Raw genomic sequence first — 22,854 nt, 5'->3', positions numbered from 1 at the left:
TGCAAAACAAAGCGTTTTGCCCGGAACAGCCTTTGCCAAGTTTGCATGACAAATCCAACTTAGCCAATAAATACGTGTGACGTCACGAAGGATATAGAGAACATTTCTGCATGAATATTGAGCAATTGCTTTTATACACGTCTGTTTTTTGATCTTTACAGTTCTCCTTAAATATCATAATTCTCTGGTAAATAACTATTAACAATAGTAAAACAGTTTCTAACATTTTCTTGTTCAATTCGATCGCTATGGACAACAATAGATGTAATGGGCTTTACATTTAGGGGCCGATTACGATGTCATCAGGAAAGCATTCCTACCAAATCGGGTTAGGAATGCTTTCCGAACTATACGTATTCAGGGAGTCCTACCGACCGATTACGATGTGTCATGATGCTTACGGACTCGGTTCAGTCGGACTCCCATTGACTTAAAAGGGAGCCGGTGTCCCGAATGAGAACAAAGGCTCCCATTGAAAAAATGGGTAGGTGGGGAAAACCTTACACCCTGTGGCGAGCACCCCATGATGCCTGCACACTGTGCATGGTTGGGAAGGGGGGATCCCATGGGTACCCCCACGGGCCCCATCTGGAGGCCTATGGGTGGCGGAGGCCTGCTACGGGCCCCCAAAGTCTGATTCCCACAGCTGTTTTGTCTCAGCCAAACTAGATTATGGGCCAGTTCCATGGGAAATCCAAAGATTTTGGAATAGACACCTCACCCACTACGTATCGTGGCATGCTTCATCATCGGCACCTACAAACTCTGTGATAAAGTAGTGCCATCATGGCAGACTTAACAAGATTGGGAGTTCTTTGTCTTCCTGTTCCTTATCCTGGCCTTGGTGGCCATTTTGGTCCTGGTTTTCATGGTTGCATCCTCCGTGTCCTCCTAGCCCTGGTCATCCGGCTTCTGCTTCTCCAGCCCCTGATCTATCTGGCTCCCGTGGTCCTTGTCGTCAAGGCACTGCTGGTCTTTCTGATCTTGGTCCTTCTGATTCTTGTCCTCTTCTTCCTGGTTATTGTAACCTAATCCTCCAGCTCCTAGTCTATCTGCTCCTTGCCCCGGTATTTCGGGTCCTGATATTCCTAGTCTTAGTTCTCATGGCCCAGGTTCTCCAAGTTCTGATCTTCTTTGCACAGTCCCTCCTCGCTATGCTGCAAGCCCTCCTGAGCCTGGTCCTCTCTATCTACTTTGTCCTGGTGATGCTGTCCTCATTGTCATGCCACTTGTGGTCTTGGTCCCAGTGGCTAGTTCCTGGTATTAAGTCTTTTGGTTTGTTACTTCTGGACATGCTGTTGCTCTTGTTTGTCATGGTTTCTGTTGCTTGTCTCATAGTCCTATTGATGCTTGTGATCCCGCTCCTCCTGTTGTGGTCCTTTAGACTGCCTCCTTCTCCTGTTCCTCAGCCATCTAATCCTGGTATAAACCTCCATGCTGTTATTCATGGATATCTTTTCTGTTTTCCATGGGATTTGTTAAGTTTGTAAGCTTTGAATTGGAGAGATTTGCCTTTGCTTTTATCTGTAATTTTGCGTAACATGTTCCTTGGTTGAGTGTTAGTGGTTGTCAAGCAGGTTCTGCTCCTCAGGTGCATGGGGGCATTCTGTTGGATTATTATCCCACTTAGAGTGGTGTTGGGTGCATACAAAGCCCTGTACATTGCTTTAGTTGAGTACTGATTGGAAACTCAATGGAACAGTCATTGCCATATTGTTTGGGTGATTCAAACCTTATAGTTTTACCTTCATGGTTGGTGAAAAGTGCTTGTCTTTTTGGAGGCATATAATGGATTCAGTGACTTTTCAAGCGGTTGTGACTGTTATTTAGAAATGTCAGTATTTGATTGTGTGTTCAATTTGAAATGTTCTCATTGCACAAAAAAGTGATTGGGCACTAATAGATAGTGTTATAGATGGATAACAGTGAATTACGAGGATGTTTTTCACCGAAGGGGTCTCAGTGACATCAAATAGACAACAGAAGTGATGCTTGAGTTTTCTATGATGCTCCTCAGAACCCCAAGGTGAAACACTCCCCATAATTCGCTTTTTACCCATCTATAATTTTATGTTACATATGGCCAACCAAAGTCATATGCCCCTGCCTTTAACTGTGACACAGGGACAGAGGCGTAATGGGATAGCCATACAGAGCGTAGCCTATCCTCTCTATACCAAATGTAAAAAAATATCTTATCTTCCATCCTTAACTAATCCCACCACCTTCCCTGCCTTTGTTACCCTCCTCCAGCTGTGCTTTCTGTCAAGGCAGACACGCCATGCTGTGCTGGCAGTCTCCCAGAGAGCCATGCCAGCCTGGCCTGGAAGGCCTTCATGACCTAGTAGTAATGGGTAATGAGTTTTGTTATAAACTGTTGCTACGTCATAGCAGTGAATTTCCAGATATAGAGTCTGATGTTAATGCTAGAGGCTTCTTATAGAAGCCATACATAACAGCACAATAAACAAGAGCCGTCTGCCACTGATAACAAAATGAGAAGGAGCCCAGAGTGAAAGAAAATAGATAGTTGCAAGTAGAACACAGGCATTTTACAGTCCTATAATTTTAGAAATGCGGAAGGAATATGTTGACCGTCCTTGGTGTACGCTCAATAGCTCATAGCACAATAATAGGGATTTTTGTATCACTCTAGAGAATCACAGGTATTTTTATATTCTGCGAATGTATGTTTGAACTGTTAGTGCTCCCATCGTTAAGTGACATCACTCTGTTTGACAGATAGGTCTTAAGAAATTCCTGGCAGGAAGCTGGAATCCTTGCTAGGAAAACTATTTGATAGATGCACTTCAGAGCCTGGTCTCTGACAATAGTTGCTTGCTTATTTAATGTGTTGAATTCCCAGATGTATTTCTTTCTGTGACACTAGGTTTGATGCTGATGACCCTAATCCTTTTAAAATGCAGTTCAAAGAGCATTGTGCTGGATAGAGTGCTGGGTAATGTCATTAACCCAGAGTACTGACTTTCCAATAATTAGCTGAATTTTAGAATCCCAGAGGCACAATTTTTACTGAACTCAGGTTAACACGATCAAGGAAAGGAAATGTAAAATGTATCAGTGGGGATGGTGTAAGACACACTTTCAAAGTGCCTGCTATATGACTGGCCATTTCAAGATTGCGTTGAGCCCACCCAGGACATGTCAAGGGCTGATGCAGAATGGCTGAGACTGATGGACTGTTCCCATGAAGAGCAGTTGTCAGCACTGATTTGCATAAAGCAGACCTCTGTCTGGAGCGGAACAGTAGGTGAAAAACAATCGGTTGGAATTTGACCCAGATACAATGATTTAGACTATTTGCAAATATTCCTCCCATCAGCTTTTATATTATGGATGTAACCTCCTATGTGGCAAAGGGTATGCCGCAGCCTGGGTCTCCTGCTCAAAGTGTCATAGGATCCAAGCTATGCCTTGCTGATGAGGCCTAAAAAGGCTGATACTAGTCTAGGGTTGCTTGTTTTCCCTTCAGGAGGAGGCCATAGCTGGACTGTTCCCATGAAGAGCAGGGTCAGTACTGATTTGCATAATGCAGGCCTCTGTCTAGAGTTGCATGTTGGGTGAGAAACGGAGGGCTGGAAGGCTACCCAGAGCAATTGCCAGTGCTTTCAACTATTTCCATGCATTCCTCCCTTTCACCTTTTACGTGACCACTTCATCTAGAGGCATGAATTTCACCTGTTTCTATCTGTTCTAATGCGCCCCAGATGGGGACATTCCTGTTTCTTAACTTGGTGCTAACCTAGATAAAAGCTTGGTGCATGTCACTTTTTATTAAGCCTAAAACATAAACTCACCGAGTATATTTGACAATACATATGAAGGCTGTAAACCATTTGCACCCTCACAAATATGGCTCACTCTCCAACACAGAGTATCAGACAGGTCACCAACTCCTAAAAAATATGGCCCTCAGCTAATTCTAAAGATAGCGCGGAGGGGCAAGAAATATTTATGACAAATAATGTGCTTAAAGAACATTATGCAAATTCCTATGTGAATGAACTCTGAACTGCCACACTTGGGTACGTCTGTACTCTGATTTCTCAAGTATATTTTGTCAATATTGTTGAGCGACTCTAGAGAATTACGTTTTGTGGGCCACATTAATGAGACCCTTACTCTGCCATTGCGCCACTTTTGGTGATGCTACGACGGCGTAAAAAATGCACCACACTTCGCCATTTTTACAAAGTGACGCATCTATGCAGATTCCACACTTTGTAAACCCCTGCGCTACATTATACCTGTGACAGGTATAATGTATGCAAGGTGAGCATTCCGAAGCAGAACAGCCTTGTAGAAGTGGCGCTATGAAATCTATGAGATTTCACTGCGTCACTTCTACGGTGTCACTGCATCAAATCCTTATGCCTGCTTGAAGCAGGCAGAAGGGGCGATGAAGCAAAATTAATTTAAAAAAGTGCCCTCTAATTTAATTTCAGGTCCTAGAGGAGGGGGGGAGTAAGGCAAACAAAAGCTATACAAAACCTCTATCAGACCTATATTTCTTTGGTAAGTCACCTATAATTTATTTGGCCCCACTATAAAGCAGCATCATTTTTCTACACATAACTCCATGGAAGAAAACTATTTTTTATTAAGAAACATAGTTTTTTAAATTTATTTTCTATTTTTAAAATATCATTTTCAAGACATGTAAATTCATTTATAAAAGTAATAAAGTTAACAAATCACAAAATTGTATAATGAAACTAATTCACCAAAGTGTAACAAATATAAATACACATGAAATCAGAAATGTGCATTGTTCTTTAAATAAATCATACCCCAGCATACTCATACATTAAAAACAGCATACACTCTCCAAATCATACCATTCATTCATCCTAGCATACAAAGAATTAAATAAAAGTGCAACTTTTCTAGCACAAAAAAGAGGAACCATCAGTAAATAGCATCAATGACTACTTTCATTACAGATATATGAAAATTATTTCTAGCTCCAACAGTGTCTAACAATCACTGTGTCGTTTCTTTAATATGAGAGGAAAAAACATCTGTATCTTTCTCTGCAAAACACTTTCAGTGGGCGGATTCCCAAGGATCATTGGTCGACGTACGTTTCGGTGGAACAAACATACTTTTCACCACCTTCTTCAGGACCAAAATAAAGGTTGTACAATGCTAATCAACAATGGGGAGCAGGGGTATCTGTAAACATAAGGGAAAATAAGGTTCATTTAATTAAAGTAGTTTGTAACTTTTTATTATGCCTAAAACATAAACTCACCGAGTATATTTGACAATATATATGAAGGCTGTAAACCATTTGCACCCTCACAAATATGGCTCACTCTCCAACACAGAGTATCAGACAGGTCACCAACTCCTAAAAAATATTGCCCTCAGCTAATTCTAAAGATAGCGCGGAGGGGCAAGAAATATTTATGACAAATAATGTGCTTAAAGAACATTATGCAAATTCCTATGTGAATGAACTCTGAACTGCCACACTTGGGTACGTCTGTACTCTGATTTCTCAAGTATATTTTGTCAATATTGTTGAGCGACTCTAGAGAATTACGTTTTGTGGGCCACATTAATGAGACCCTTACTCTGCCATTGCGCCACTTTTGGTGATGCTACGACGGCGTAAAAAATGCACCACGCTTCGCCATTTTTACAAAGTGACGCATCTATGCAGATTCCACACTTTGTAAACCCCTGCGCTACATTATACCTGTGACAGGTATAATGTATGCAAGGTGAGCATTCCGAAGCAGAACAGCCTTGTAGAAGTGGCGCTATGAAATCTATGAGATTTCACTGCGTCACTTCTACGGTGTCACTGCATCAAATCCTTATGCCTGCTTGAAGCAGGCATAAGGGGCGATGAAGCAAAATTAATTTTAAAAAGTGCCCCCTAATTTAATTTCAGGTCCTAGAGGAGGGGGGGAGTAAGGCAAACAAAAGCTATACAAAACCTCTATCAGACCTATATCTCTTTGGTAAGTCGCCTATAATTTATTTGGCCCCACTATAAAGCAGCATCATTTTTCTACACATAACTCCATGGAAGAAAACTATTTTTATTAAGAAACATAGTTTTTTAAATTTATTTTCTATTTTTAAAATATCATTTTCAAGACATGTAAATTCATTTATAAAAGTAATAAAGTTAACAAATCACAAAATTGTATAATGAAACTAATTCACCAAAGTGTAACAAATATAAATACACATGAAATCAGAAATGTGCATTGTTCTTTAAATAAATCATACCCCAGCATACTCATACATTAAAAACAGCATACACTCTCCAAATCATACCATTCATTCATCCTAGCATACAAATAATTAAATAAAAGTGCAACTTTTCTAGCACAAAAAAGAGGAACCATCAGTAAATAGCATCAATGACTACTTTCATTACAGATATATGAAAATTATTTCTAGCTCCAACAGTGTCTAACAATCACTGTGTCGTTTCTTTAATATGAGAGGAAAAAACATCTGTATCTTTCTCTGCAAAACTCTTTCAGTGGGCGGATTCCCAAGGATCATTGGTCGACGTACGTTTCGGTGGAACAAACATACTTTTCCCCACCTTCTTCAGGACCAAAATAAAGGTTGTACAATGCTAATCAACAATGGGTAGCAGGGGTATCTGTAAACATAAGGGAAAATAAGGTTCATTTAATTAAAGTAGTTTGTAACTTTTTATTAAGCCTAAAACATAAACTCACCGAGTATATTTGACAATATATATGAAGGCTGTAAACCATTTGCACTCTCACAAATATGGCTCACTCTCCAACACAGAGTATCAGACAGGTCACCAACACCTAAAAAATATGGCCCTCAGCTAATTCTAAAGATAGCGCGGAGGGGCAAGAAATATTTATGACAAATAATGTGCTTAAAGAACATTATGTAAATTCCTATGTGAATGAACTCTGAACTGCCACACTTGGGTACGTCTGTACACTGATTTCTCAAGTATGTTTTGTCAATATTGTTGAGCGACTCTAGAGAATTACGTTTTGTGGGCCACATTAATGAGGCCCATACTCTGCCATTGCGCCACTTTTGGTGATGCTACGACGGCGTAAAAAATGCACCACACTGTGCCATATTTACAAAGTGACGCATCTATGCAGATTCCACACTTTGTAAACCCCTGCGCTACATTATACCTGTGACAGGTATAATGTATGCAAGGTGAGCATTCCGAAGCAGAACAGCCTTGTAGAAGTGGCGCTATGAAATCTATGAGATTTCACTGCGTCACTTCTACGGTGTCACTGCATCAAATCCTTATGCCTGCTTGAAGCAGGCATAAGGGGCGATGAAGGCCTTTTCACATGGGGCTTGCCCAATGAAAAATGAAACATTGCTGGAGTTGTGTCTGTTTCCAGACACACTCCAGCAATGCGCCATTTTTGCGCAGACAGATACGTCAGGATTCCCGACGTATATGTAAATCCTTGCGACATGGAGCCCCGTCCAGTAAATAGGGAGCATCCTTGGTGTCGCAAGGATGGCGCACTGAAAAGTTTTGCATCGCTGTTTCACCCCCCAGCTATGCAACACTTTTCATAAATAAGGTCCTGTATGTTTAATAGACTTCTCAGGTCAAGGCCACCAATACTATACAACAACGTAGCTAAATATTACCACAAGTAAATATTGCTTTTTAGCCTTTCCTAACAATGATTTTCCTTCACCGGCAGTATGCAAAAGGTAATGTGGGCATTCTTTGAACTTTTGTAAGAATTAATACTTAAACCCAAAATGTAAATGCTTGATTCAAGCGTTGTGACATACAAGTCAGTGTGTGATTATCACAGAATACTCTCCCGGGTAATATTGACAGCAGAGGAATTCAAAATACAAAATGGCTGCGATGTTTACAAAGAAATACAGTCATACAGATACACAAATAGGAATCAGTGATAGAAATATTTCCGCCAGAATTTAGGGAATTAATATGGAAGCAATGATGCTGTATAAAAGGGAAAATAGGCCATTTTCTCATAGTAAGCATTGCTAAGGTTGTTGACACCTACATTCCATGACAACGCAGATACATAACATGACAAGCAGAGACTGCTTTTTAACCTTTTAAAACAATGGCTTTTTGTTAACCGACACTGTGTAAAAGGTATTGTGGCCATTCTGTGTACTTTTTTAAGCATTAATGCATTAACCCAATATCGATATGATTATTTTAACCCAACGGTTGCATATATTTGCTATTGAGAAGCACAAACAGGCAGTCGTGTGACATGAGCAAAAATTAAATTGTTTTCTTAGCTGCAGTTAAAATTAGAAATGAAGTTTGGATTTTGCTCAGGTTTTCCAGATTAGGAATGCATATTTCCACTCGTTGGATTACAAGTGATATATTCATTGCTGTGCACTGCCATTCTGTGTTTTGTTTTTCAGGCTTGATGAAACGTTTACTGTCAAGGTTGCCGATTTTGGCCTCGCCCGAGATGTTTATGATAAAGAGTACTACAGTGTGCACAATAAAACAGGAGCCAAGCTGCCAGTCAAATGGATGGCGCTGGAGAGCCTGCAGACTCAGAAGTTCACAACAAAATCAGACGTGGTAATGCTACTTCTCTGCTAAATGTCATACCCGTTCATCATTACTACTTACTCTGTTGGAATTGTCCCCTTATGTAAAAGTGCTTCTGGTATTGCCAGATGGTTGTATTGTGCTTGTCCAGTAGCAGATTTATTTTTGCCGTCCATTTTCTCAGGACAGCCTTCAGTAACAGCTTGGCTGGCTTACTGATGTTCAGTCTCTCTATACACAGTTTTAATCAGGTCACATGGGGCTTAGCCAGTACCTAACCTTCTGGCTTCCGTTTCCGGTCTTGGAATAATGCACTCAAAGTTCCTCAATTTCAACCAAATTTTGTAAGGCCATCACCCAGTAGCGTGAGGGCGGCTTCTCAGAAAAAGGCGGAAATACGTTTTGGGAATTGTTGTGAGGTTGCACATGCACAAATTACAGTAGTAATGTTGCTTAGGCTCAAACCAAGCAACTAAAGCTAAAAACACGTGTCAATTTGCAATACACCTGCCAAAAAACAGTCATCTGGAAAGAAGTATTGTCAGTAAGCTAGCAGGAGAAATCTGCATGACATAGATATTGATTCTGGCAACACTTCTCATCCTTCCACTTTTCTGAGGTTGATGGCATGATTACCTGTGGAGAGCAACAACACCTTTCACTACCTGTCAATGGGTAATCCAGTTAGGGTTACGCATTTTAATAATACGCATATTTCCACAGGTGAGACGAGACACGCGTGTGCAATGATTCAAACATCAGCACTAGGTTGATCTTAAGCACTTGTGAAAGGTCAGTTGTGTTTTATTTTGATTTATTGCACATCCTTTTAGTACAGGCTAGCTTTGATGCTTTGTGTGCAGCTGGGATTTTCCTTTAGGGACCAGTTTACCAAAAAGATAACTGCGAAGCTGCCTATAGCAATGTGCTCCATCCCTTGCAGCCTGGAAACATGGGTGCCACCTTGACTCCATTCTCTTTTATGGAAAATAGTATTCGAAGTTCCCTAAATCAGAAATATAGTCATACAGTTTAGATAAATGAACAATCGCAACATATATATGAAAATGTAGCACAATATCACATTGATGTGTGGATTTGGTCCTTCGTCTACGGACAACTGTTCCAACATAGAGTAAAGGTACTTCCTCTGCCTGACCTAACACCATAGACTACACGAGGTCTCCACCTCTGTCTCACTCATTTCATGCACTTCATTAACTTCCCTGTGCCTTTATTAGGGCATATGAAGTTAAATATTCAAAACAAATGTAAAAGGGCTATACTTTCCTAATGCTTGCTGGCATCCTTATCTTTGTGATGTCCACAATCCCAAGCATCGATAACTTCTGTTTTATGCTTCTGGGAGTAAAACGTTTATCGTGCTAACTTGGAGCAACCTTTCTGACATGTCAGAAAAAATATTCTTAATACATCCAAAACCTGTTCGGATACTACCTGTTTATGCTTGTGTGTGATGGTCAAATGGAGAAGATTCTAGAGCAAGGAGCGTTGTTAAGACACATCTGGGGAAATGTTCTAATATGTCATGCAATGCTTGCTGTGATGTGTTGTGTGAGGTGGAGCTTGCAAGACAGCGCCATGTTTACTAAGATATGGTACTGCTGCTCTTTCCAAGCATTAATGTACAATTTAGCAGCTTTTGTGCCATGCACACTCTTTTGCATCATAGTGCATTAATGTGCAAAGATATGTGTGTAGGGGATCCTCCCAAAATAAAACTGTATGCTTTTACATACGTTAAAAGGTTCTCACTTTGTACGTGCCCAGCACACAGGCAAAGTGGGAAAGGTTTGAAGGAAAAAAAAAACTCCTACTTGGCTCCTGCCTCAAGAAGGTTATTTTTTAGCGCAAAGCCCTGTCTACAAATGTTAGTAGATAGGGATTTGCAGCATGTACGTGATAGCATAGGAATACTCATGTATCACCCAAGGGCCGCCTTCCTTGATACAACATAGCGCAAAGTAGCACATAGCACTACTTTGCGAATGTAAGAATCAACTCGAATATTGGGATGGAAAAGTCTCTTTTATGGTGGTAGACATGACCATCTACCCTGAGGGGAAATAACCTTTACAACGCAACTATTACATCGCACTACACTTACAACACAGGCATTACAACGCAACATCCTTTACAACGCATGACACTACAACGCATACCATTACAACGCATACCATTACAACGCAGACACTACATCGCATGTCACTACAACGCAGGCATTACAACGCATACCATTACAACGCATACCATTACAACGCATACCATTGGAGGTAGAATAGTAATTTTTAACCCCTACAATATCCAACACTTACCCTACTGTTGCACCCCCTGGAGTTAGAATAGTAATTTTTACCCCTATACTATCCAACACTTACCCTACTGTTGCACCCCCTGGAGTTAGAATAGTAATTTTTACCCCTATACTATCCAACACTTACCCTACTGTTGCACCCCCTGGAGTTAGAATAGTAATTTTTACCCCTATACTATCCAACACTTACCCTACTGTTGCACCCCCTGGAGTTAGAATAGTAATTTTTACCCCTATACTATCCAACACTTACCGTACTGTTGCACCCCCTGGAGTAAGAATAGTAATTTTTACCCCTATACTATCCAATACTTACCTTAAATGCAATTTAACATTATGCGTTGTAATGGTATGCGTTGTAAAGGTAGTATGCGATGTAATGGAATGCGTTGTAAAGGTAGTTTTTAAAAATGCGTTGTAGTGTCATGCGATGTAATGGAATGCATTGTAGTGGATGTTGCGTTGTAAAAATTGCGTTGTAAGTGCATGCGTTGTAAAAGTATGCGTTGTAACGTAATACATCCACCCTGAGTGCACAAGCTGCGGTCATAACTGGGTCCTTGCATGCAAACTTTTGGTTATGGGCGAACAAGGCTGATACATTGCATCATAATCTAAGCCTGTGTCACAGGGTGCTGTCTGGTTAGATCTGGAGGATCACACCATGCACTACACTCATAGCAGTGGAGGGCTACCACCCTTGCCAGGAGCTAAGTATCAAGAGGGATGTGTTGGCAACATACCATTTATATGGTAAATAATCAAGTAATAAGGCCAGGCATTCTTACCTGTGTCAATAGAGTAGGACACACAAGCTCACATATAGGAAGTTCCACAGCTGTGTGTTCAGCTCAACCATGGCATACATCGGCATGGATGTGCGAAGACAGCGCTGCTTGTTTGAGTGCAACGTGCTGATCTGTACATGAGCCAGTGTGTGCTACAGTACGTGTTGAGAGTGCATGCATGTTGGAGTGCACCGCTCTGGTATGTAAGTGCGCCAGTGTTTGCTACAGTACATGGAGACATCCTATGCATGTTTGAGTGCGACGCACTAGGATTACACGAGCCAGAGTGTGCTACAGCACATGGGGACAGCACATGCATATTGGAATATATTGCACTGGGATGTACATGTCCGCGTGTGCTACAGTATAGTGAGACAGAGTGTGTCTGCTGGAGCGCGCACTGCATTGGTGTATTCGTGAGCCAGTGTGGTATGTACATTGAGCTACAGTACATGGAGGCAGTCGGTGCCTGTGTAAGTGCATCGTGCTGATGTGTACGTGTGCCCAAGGAAGTGGTACAGTACATGAAGGGCTACACACGTTTTTGCCCGTAGCACTAAGAATGCATGAAGGCCTGTGAATGGTACACATACTGGAGGAAGGAAGAACCAGGCTGTCCAGTAGTCTTCAAAAGAGATCTTTGATTCTGAAAGAGGTCACTGGTCAAAAGGTCCTAGACACATCTCAGGAACGAGATGGGCTGATAAGGGAACCATAAGGAGCAGGGCTGGGGAATTTGTAACCCCTTGATACACTTTCACTGAGACTGGCATAAAGGTGTGATCTTCTAGTTGCTCCCATGACATGTGTTAGGGGATCCTGATTTGGAGCACTCTGGATGAAGAGCATAACAAAGAAATGGGCACTTCAAAGTGGGCAATCCCCGCAACATGAACTTCGAAGACAGAAACACTAAATCTCATTTGTGTCTGAAAATGGATTATAAAAAGGGGAGCTTGAGAATTACAAATTGTCAAACTGAAGTGGTACATTGGCATGGTGAAGCTCAGCAGGAGTTCTGCCAAGTCTTGGGACCAAGGGGACATAGTCTCCCATGCTGGGTGTGGGGACATCACCCTGGAGAATCAAGCGCACTCACTTGGAGTCTGGAGTACCTGCTTCTGCCTGACCCGAGGGCCCTGTGAGGATAAGGAGATGGCCTGGAAGGAACGAGGTCCAGTGAGGATCCTGCATAGTGGATGCAGGGAGCTAAGTGTGAGATTCTGGTTCATTAGGACTGCCTCACTGCTCGTGTGTGATTTCGCACCGATCGAGCCGTCTGTCCGTGTGCATAGTACATGATCCCCTGTTGTAGCCTGAAGGACAAAGATTCAGCAATCTGAGTCCAGGAGCACCCAAAACCTACCACCGGACTTAGAGAGAAGCTTACCGCATTACCGGGGCAGTGCAGTCAGTGCATTCCACCTTGACCTAAACGTCCTGACTTCTGATCACTGCCGGGCCACCGCGCTGGAAACTTGCTCCGACTGACGGGTTACGGGTGGGGACACTTGGTCTTTCAGATAGTTATAGTTGAACTTGAACTCTCTAACGGGGCCTAGCTTGGATGTTACCTCACATACATAGGGAAAAGCCATGATCCTTAGAACAGAAAGAGGGGCTTATTAGCTGACCCGGGTAAAGTGAGCATGCCTTCCTTATGAAGACTATGTATATTATTTGTGGTACTTTGTATTGTGCCTTGTGTTAGTAGATAAATACTCCTTTTTTCATAGCATTTATTGGACTGGCCAAACATTTTATTGGAGCTGCTGGTTGTACGTTGAATTGTGAACCTGTGTCACCCTACCCATATCTCCCGCACGAGAAGTCTCGGATTGCTCAACCAAAGCTACCACTGACAGTTAAGTGCTGAAGGGGCACTTGGCCCAGTTGCTCCGAGCCCGTAGGAGGACAGGGCCTGGGAGTGAAAGGCCTCAACCACCATGGTTGAGACCGGTAATGCCTACTCTCCCTGTGGCCCTCTGAAAGGGGTTCTGACAAATGCTTTTCATCAAATTGCGTCACTTATGGTGACATTGCACCGGCGCAAACTTTTGATAAATGTGGCCCATCTTTTTTTTTAACTTAATCAATGGCAAATATCTACAACATATAAACAAAAATGATTTCTTCTTTGGTTTTATTTTATTTTAAAACTGTTTTTTCTAAACAAGAAAATAATTAGGTAGAGATGTGCAATAAAAGGTAGTATACATTCTTTTTTTTTAATCTATTTCAATTGTATCACTTTTACCTCATTTTCTTTCCCACTGTTTGAATCTTTCTGTTTGTTATTCCTGCCTCCCTTATCCCTAAAATGTACACTTTCTACCCTATCAAACCATGGAAGTTCATCCAGGATTCCCACATTTTCTCAAACGTTTTTAAATATGCTCTGCCGTTTGTATAAGGAGGACTTTATTGCTGCATAGACAAGCCACATTTGACCACTTTGTTTTAACCTAGAAGCTTCTGCACTTCCCCATACTTAGACGATGGCCCTTCATGCCTCCACTGGTTTAATATCACAAAAAAAGGTTTTGTATATTTCAGGCGGGGTTCTATTCATTCCATATACTGGTACCATAATGTTAGCATCATCTTCTATAAGATATCTTTTACCAGAGCCAAGAGACATTTTTACCTAATTTCACAACGGTTTAATGTTTGCAGCTAAACAGATGATGTCAAAGCCTGTCTGTGCCCCTTGCATATTGGTCACCCTGTACCTTTCCAAATAGTTTCAAGAGAAAGCATCCATAATGTGAAATTCTGGAAGGCCACCATCTCTTAAGTGTGCAAAATACCACATTCATTCTCTTGTGGAATTGTTCTGGAGCCCAGTAAGTTGTATTGTAGGGTATGTACAGAATTGTGAGGATAACCAGCCTTTTATAGAGTGCCTCATGGTGCAAAATAGAGTGGAAGCCATCTCCAGTGTTGAACATCCTCCTTGAATTTTTGTCAGTGCCTTCAGCTAGCTGAGCTCCAACAATTGTTCCCTACCTTGTGTCACAAAGATACCTAAGTATTGGAAACCCTTTCCTTTCTTTCAGCCTTGCAGCGTAATTGAAAATATGGCTAAGGGAATTCATTCTGAAGCGGACTCTCTTAACCAGGTTATTTTCATTCTCAAGTCTACCAAATAGCTTTAAAATAAACGTTTGTCCACATAGAGAGTATAGGACCAGAAATATACAGAAGGATATCATGCGCATACAGCAATATCCTTTCATCCCATATATTGAACTTTCTAAAACTTCTAATTTGGGCCTCTCGTTGATCTAGCTGGTGAGCAGTTCAAGGTCTACTAGGTAGAGTAGAAGAGACAGTGGGCAACCTTGATTGTGCCCTTGCCCATAAAGAGGTGCCCAACGAGGCTCCATTCACTGTCACCTTGGCTATCTGTTCCAAATAAAGTGGCTGAATTCAGGAACAAAATGTTAGTCCAATAACCAATTTCGTAAATATGTAGGGCAAGCCCACATTATAAATTGACTTTGCTGTCAGTTGAGAGACAATATTAATTTCAGGTACCTTTTGTTTGAGGCATTCCAGAGATCCATATAATCAACTTGAATTTAGATGTGTTTGTCTATTTGGCATGAAGTCTACTGAACTTGATGTATTTAGTCTTCAATACCCTACCGAGATGGTTAGCTAAAATGTCTGCAGGTAGATCTCTTGCCTCATTATCTACCAGTGGTTGATAGTCTGGCTTTTTTGCTACTCAATGGCGTCCATCCATGGAGGTCACGGCCTCACAGGTATACCTTCCCCAGTGTAGTTCCTCATCAGAATCTCTAGCTTTCTACACTGTGCCCCTATTTTACTTTGGTGATACTCTATAGCTTGCACCCTGGCTACAGCCTTATCTGCCTCCATTAGTATAACATCTGACTGCACTGATGCAACGAAGTAAAGATGCAACCACTGTTTTTCGCTGACGGATTTTGCTGGACAATACTTAGCAAAGTTTATCAGAGGCAAATGGCCCAGACAAAATGTAAGACAAGCACACATTGTTCGACAAATGCAAAATCTACATGTAATGCTTTATATCCAGGCCCACAACTCTGAACAATAGGTATTTACCACATCCGGTATTTACCTGGTTCTGTAATAACCCTCCTCTATTCCAACATACTCAGGAATAATATCTTAGTGCAGTAATTAAAGAGTGTTGAACCAAATCACCTTGTGATATTTCACTTCATGTGTCACAAAAACGAATGCTTTCTGTTCCCTTTTCTTTAGTGGTCCTTTGGTGTTCTGCTTTGGGAGCTCATGACCAGAGGCGCTCCTCCGTACTCTGACGTCAATTCATTTGATATAACCATCTACCTCTTGCAAGGAAGAAGGCTGCTGCAGCCTGAGTACTGCCCTGACCCACTGTAAGTAAACCTTTTGTAAGTTGTAATGTTTGCATGGGTTGCCTCCTACTAAGCATTGCATTTAAAATACTGTGTGTGCAAAACTAAGCAGATCTTTCTTGTGCTTTTCTGTTACAAATACAGGTTCGATGTCATGCTAAAATGTTGGCATCCCAGGTCTGAAATGCGCCCAACATTTTCTGAACTGGTTTCAAGAATATCCGGCATCTTTTCCACATTTATCGGGGAGCATTATGTCCACGTGCACTCAACCTACGTCAACATCAAGTGCGTGGCTCCGTACCCCTCACTCCTGTCATCCCAAGACGACATCGACAAGGACAGAGACACGTGACCAGTTACCCATCTCCATGGCTGTTGTGGAACACTCTGTTAGCAGTGCAAACAAAGTCAATGTTGTGTCAACCACATTTTCACTGCCAGCTGTCATTGTGTGTGGACACACTGGCAGACACGTCCTGCCTCAATTGTACTAGGCGAAGGATGGACTACAATGTCGTTGGAAGCCATGGGACGTTTCAAGAGTTGACGGTACACCCAACACGAGGAAGCCAAACAGAGCAAGGCCTCTTCATTGACAAGCCTCTGGCTGGAAGCCAGAGCTCAACCAGGCAATTGGAACCAGGGTTGTCTCTGGGTACATCAGAGCATGAACAGCAGCGAAGACATCTTTGTACCTCCAATAACAGGTACCAAGTACTAGGACCCCGGTCACTTTCCATATCAAGCAGCACTATCTGTTCAAAGCAAATTCTTTTTGATATTGGCACGAGGCCCACTGAATGTGGCTGGGGATGACTGAATATTTATTAATACTTGGTTGAATTCAAACAGCAAACAAATAATGCATCGTTTTTCAAGTGAGACATTAGTGTGTTGAAGGATGCGCCACTGTGTCTTTGAGGGTAAAGGGTGCGAAAAATAAGAAAACAGAACACAGGACACTCATGTTCATGTGGAAGATATATGTAAGAAGGTCACTGTCGTGCCGTCCTACACAAAGACCTCTAACATTAATGGGCGGGACTCCTTCAAATACCTTCCTGAAATGTATTGACAACAACCAGTACTCTCTCTGCTCACTTTTATAAAACGAAGTAGCTTAGCCCGGGACAATGAAAGCGTTCTCACACCATTGTTGGTCAAAATGTACTGAAGAATTAATACAAGCAGTAAGTATCCTCCAGGAGGCATTTCCAAAAATGTTAAACTCTAATTATATTTTGGGTGTTTATTGATATTGTAGCAGCGACCACTTCCGGTTCGGCCATGTACTGCTTGCTTATACTTTGGCTTGCATAACTTCCAGTGCATCAGAGACTAGAACTGACCTCACTTCATGTCAGCAGTTCTTGAAAATTTAAACGTGCAACGTGAAGCAAGGGTACAGAAGTGCAGTTGTTAACTGCGACTTCCTCTTTCATATACAACACCTACTTGCAAATTATAAACGCTCTTACAAATCTGCATTAAAATGAAATATCTCAGTAGTTTTGTGAGGTAATTACTCACAGGAATTTTAGTTTGTGATGTTGTTGCCCTGTTGCATATGACCTCCCACCACCTCCAATGTTATGCGTCTTCACATTTGCTCAGAGCCTGTACTTTAATTGGCGGCTGTTGTCAGCATTTCCCAGCATCTCCTTTGTGCAGTGTGCCATAGCCTTTACACGCACTTGCCTTAGAATGAGCTACCTGCTTGGCACTAGTGACCCTCACTGTAACCACAGAGGCAGATCTCTTAATTAGTGGCCGTGTGTTCATTGGGTGAGATGGGTTCAATTAGATGCCAGCTAAGGGGCTCATTACGATGTCAGGGAGAAAGCCTCTGCCGGACACCATCTCGGAATCGGGACCGACCGACTTGTGGTTGGTGGTTCCGACCGACGTATTACGATGCAACAGAACACTGTGTTCGGTCAGAGTCCCATTGTTCCCTATAGGAGCTCGTATTCCACCCCACAACTGGCCGTAACACAGGCTCCTATGGGGAAATGGGGTGTTTGAGGAAAACCCTGCATCCTGTCCCAGGCACCCCATTGTGCCTGCCACACGTTGCAGGGTTTTACAGGGTGATCCCTTGGGTGCCCCCTTGGCCCCAACTGGAGGCTGCACTATGAAGGGGCCCTGCTAGGGGCCCCCAAAGTCACTTTCTGACAGGCTTGTTGTGTCAGAATGGTCAGCACGGAAAAGCTGTTGGAAAGCAACATTGTAATCCCGAGGACGAAAACCATGTCCATTGGGGCATACTATGTGGTGCTAATTGACACGGATACTCCGAGAGTCAGTTGGAACCATTTTGGAATGACCGCCCAGTTTACATTCCGACCGCGACCATCGTATTCGGTCGGTCAGAATGTAAATCGACTGAGTCGGTCGTAAGGGTTCCGATGAGGTCGAGGAAATTCCGACTGTCGGGAGGAGGCATTCCGCCTGACATCGTAATCGGCCCCTTAATGTTCTGATGAACAGCGGAAGGATAACGTTTTTCAAATGGAAGAAGCAGAGCTTAGTAAGAGGAACTGTAACATCCTTCCAAAAATAAACAGGATATTTTGCTTTATCTTGAAATATTTGTTTCTACTGAATTGTTAAATGTGTAAAGTAGTGCCAGTAGACACACCTAGATTAGACAAAGTTCTCATCTGTAGGAAAACATTACTGACCCTTCCTTTTATCACACCTTGTGTGATTATGTTTCCTTTGCTAATTCAACCTTTGTTTATCAATTAACTTTCCTGTATTATGCTGCTTCTAGGTCTCAAACACCACCTCTTCCAATAGTGGCTCAAGCAGTTCACTTCATTTTTAGAGAAAATAAGTGGGTTCTTCACCTCTTACCTGAAGTGTAAGAGTTTCCCTCATAGCGTAGCCAAAGCGCCAAGTACATTAATTGGCCCATATGCTGCCTTGATCGGTAGTTCAATTTAGTCTTAATAACATTGCAAATGGCCCTTGACATCCCTAGGCCCCACTACCAGAGGACGTGATGCCCTAATGATAGCTATACCCCTTCAATTTCATGTGGCATGCCCCTGGGCTTTAAGTGGGATCAAATATCTGGGGGGTCTCTCAGTGAGGGGTACCTGATGTAATTTAGGGTGTGGCATAAAACACAGAAGCTAAAACTCTGTGTTTAGCATAGTGTACTATCCGACGAGTATTTTGCTGTTTCTGTCATTGCTTCCAGATATATGATACAAAAATGTAACATTATCCCTACAACAATCCAGGACTATTGGCTTTATCAATGGTTGTCAGTTGTATAACATAAATAAGAAACAACTATGGCTTTGTTGTATAGAATATTGAAAATACTTTAATTCTGAAATGATGAGACTGTGAAAGACCAACATCGAGTTGCATCGAAGGCAGTGAAGGGTGGCACTGCTGCAGAGTTAAGATTTTTTCCCCACCCTGAGGGTGGGGGCAAAAATGGAGAGCCCGATAGAGACCCGTCTGAACACCTGCTTTTATGAACTGCTGGTGCTCAGCATGGGCAGGACCCGGCCCACTTAAAGCCCTGGCTTGCCGCTCTCTTTGCTACATCTCCTGTATGGTAGGCGGAAATCATGATAACCAGGCCTTTGACTAGGGACTCTGATGTTTTCAAGTGATTCTTCAGTGGAATTTGTGAAGCAGTAAACAGTGTTCTCGAAAATTGTTTACACTGCACACTAGTAATGCCAGCGAATTAGGCCTTTGCACTGTAATAATAAATGTGTGAATCTGTATTTATAAGTAAACTTGTTCCACACAGTTTTGATGCATTAGATAAGAACAAAAGGTAGAAAAAATAGCATTGCCCTTAGGTTTGCTCCCAATAGAGCCAGTTCATGTCATGACATTGTTGTCCTGGTACACCAAGTTCCATCGCATACACCCTATATCAGTGTCTTTTATTCTAAATCTTCGTGCACATTCTTTCTGCTTCTGTTCCCTATAGAGAGAGCTTCTGTAAATGCATCTGCAATTCCTTGTGGGACTTTTGACCCTGTAGGGGGGCTTAAAATGCAGCCACGCACCTGCTCACCATAGCTGACTTAAGCAGCTTCAGTTTCTTGATAAGAGACCTGCAGTGATTGCCAAGGGGTATAAAAGGTTAAGGCACGTCTCCTCCAAGAACTCTGTAACCGGGGAGCAACTTTCCTCTGTAGTAAGCCTCACAGATATATAGTGGCACACACTTTATCTCTCCTTCTCTTCTTCACTCTCACAATTCATCTTCTATGTCTTCTCCGTGTATATAAATGTAAAATGTCATGACTACTGCAAGATAAAATACTTCAAGCAGGGCACAAACATCTGATTGAGCTGCATCCGACTTCATAATCAAAATAACATTTTACAGCGGTACATGCTTAGTAAAATGTTGGCCTGCTCCTCAATACCCTTGCAGTGTAGAAATAGAACTAACCTTAAAATTCCTGACTGATGCCGGACATGCTGTGTTTATTCCCTGATAAGCGGCCACGTACATGAAACTAAATATATATTATTCTGCACTCTCTTTTGTCTATGAATCTTTGAGTTTCAAAAATATTTGTATAATGCCACAATGTTAGCACCAGTGGACTCTGAACAACTCCTTTAGCGCACATCATATAGAGACGATAGTTACTACCTACCCATCAAGGGGACACAGGCAGTGAGTGCTGAGGAGTCACAAAGTCATACATCAATGATTTCATTCCTTGAAAACAAACAAAGGCATGCATATATGAGAAGCTATAAACACTTGGGGCCGATTCAGAAAGGTAAACTTAGACCATGATAAACTTAAAGTTCTATGCTGCCATTACATATGCGAAGAACATGACTGTCTAGCGGGTGAAGGAAATCATGCTCGAAAGGCAAAAAGCTAAAATAGCGGCATTGGACTTTTCTTTTTTTGCATCATGTGTCTCAACATTTACAGTGCCCACTGATGCAAAGTCCATTCCCACTTGCAGCACAGAGGTGCTTCTCAGATCTTGAAGGGCAATGGCGCAGGTGGTTGCCACTGATACTTGTTGATGTTGTTACTAACAATTTATTTCTCCTTTGTGGTATCTGGTTACATTCAAAACGGTGAGTGTTAGATAGTTGACTGGCATCCTCTTCTATCCCTCCACTATCCTTCTCAATCCAAAAAACTGACTAACATATCCACCACTCATATTACCTTCATATTTCACTATACTAACTCACCACTAATTTTTTATGGGTTCCCGAGTTCGCCGAAAAAAAGCACTTTGTCGCCTCGTCAGGGGTAGTAAGCGCTATATAAATGCAATTACAATACAATACAATACAAGATATGTACAATAGGCATGCCTCTGTTTTTAACACATCTTAACCCATCTCTTGCCCTGGTGCTCCGGTCATCTGTTCTCCATCACACACCATTCTTCTATGTTCTCTTTTTAAGACCTCTATTATTTTGTATTTTCTATCTTACATTCAGTGTCCTCCCCAGTTGCTCTCATATTTTATCGTCATCACCTGGGTATTTTCTCACAGCTCTCGCTATAGTCCATGGGTCTATCATCTTGTCTGCCATTTTTATATCCTTGTGAATGAGCTAGTTTTTACCACCTTGAATTTAGGTTCACTGGCAAGTGCTTAAGTTCCAAACCCACCATTCCTCTGCGCAAATTAAATTTTACATTGGGCCGCACTGAAAAACATACCTGATGAATGCCTTTCAAGTTAAAAGTAGCTGATTAAACCACATATTTGTGTTTTTTAAATGGCATGGTACTGTCCTGGTTGATGCATTTAGACTGACAATTGGTCATTTCCGTTGATTTTTTTATAATTGGCTGTTACAGAAAGACCCTTACCATCTCATCTCTTTATAACTCCAGTTTAAGCCTCTGTTTTTCTACATCTCCTTGCTTTCTCTATGGTGCCTCCTTCTCCTTCTCCTTCTCCACCAGGTCTAATCCTTTCCTTTTTCCCTTTTCTAGAATAAACCTCAGAATCTACCTAGCATTCCAAAACCTTTACTACACTAATCCACTTTTCTCCCTTCCAAAATTCCTGCACTATGGCAGACAGTTAGGCATTATTCTATAACTTCTAATTACTTTTGCTGCCCCGCCATTTAACTTCTTACTACCTAATGCCACCTTTTTTGACTCTTATTTACTTTATCACAATCATTGGCCCCATGTTCTCTTTCCTCCCTTGATAAGCCTTGTTGTTGGGCTGTTTTGGTAGCCATTTTATGCTCCCACCTCGCAATTTGCTACCAAATGCCTGGACATTTTTTATGGAAAGTGACCTTGCAACATGACTTTTATCAGGTTAGGGTTTCATGGATATAGTTTTGTCTGAAAAAAATTCACATTATTCGACTTGGTCCAAAATGACCTAATGCAAAGCTGTAGGGAAACCCTTTTCTCTAGTCCCATCTTGTCCATCATGTCCTGTGTATTGAGCAGTTTCACCCACTTTTGAGCCAACTACTGGCCCATGTGTGCTTTTTGAGAGGCCTGCTGGTTCTGATTCTGGCTAGCAATGCATGCTGCATAGGAAGAAACCCCCTGGTTCAAGTTCAACATGCATCACTGTGAAATAGTGGTCCTTTCATGAGGCCCCTCATAATATAGGCACCATTTGTATGTTGTCAGCCTTAATTATATCATGATGGACATCTAGTGACCACAGTCACCAACATGAGTTGACCACTTCCTTCTTGAAACACACTTGAAATGCACACACTATGTACAAAAACAATTACTGTTTAAATGTGGAGAATGTACACATGAGTCTGGGCTC

The 22,854-nt window shown here is 41.9% G+C and overlaps 1 protein-coding gene across 1 annotated transcript in view; it reads left to right on the top strand.

Annotated features, from left to right (window-relative positions):
• Window positions 1-16,924, top strand: part of MET (MET proto-oncogene, receptor tyrosine kinase) — a 347,052-nt gene extending 330,128 nt beyond the window's left edge. The window contains exons 19-21 of the mRNA XM_085653147.1: window positions 8,434-8,599; window positions 15,953-16,089; window positions 16,213-16,924. Of these exons, the coding sequence (XP_085509273.1) occupies window positions 8,434-8,599; window positions 15,953-16,089; window positions 16,213-16,423 (514 nt within the window). The 3' untranslated portion in view covers window positions 16,424-16,924. The remainder of the gene's footprint in view (window positions 1-8,433; window positions 8,600-15,952; window positions 16,090-16,212) is intronic.
• Window positions 16,925-22,854: the final 5,930 nt, after the last annotated feature.

The sequence above is a fragment of the Triturus cristatus genome, chromosome 4_1 (assembly GCF_964204655.1).
Source record: "Triturus cristatus chromosome 4_1, aTriCri1.1, whole genome shotgun sequence".
Classification (NCBI taxonomy): Eukaryota; Metazoa; Chordata; class Amphibia; order Caudata; family Salamandridae; genus Triturus; species Triturus cristatus.
The sequence above is the reverse complement of the archived record's forward strand: the minus strand, read 5'-3'. Positions and strand labels throughout refer to the sequence as shown.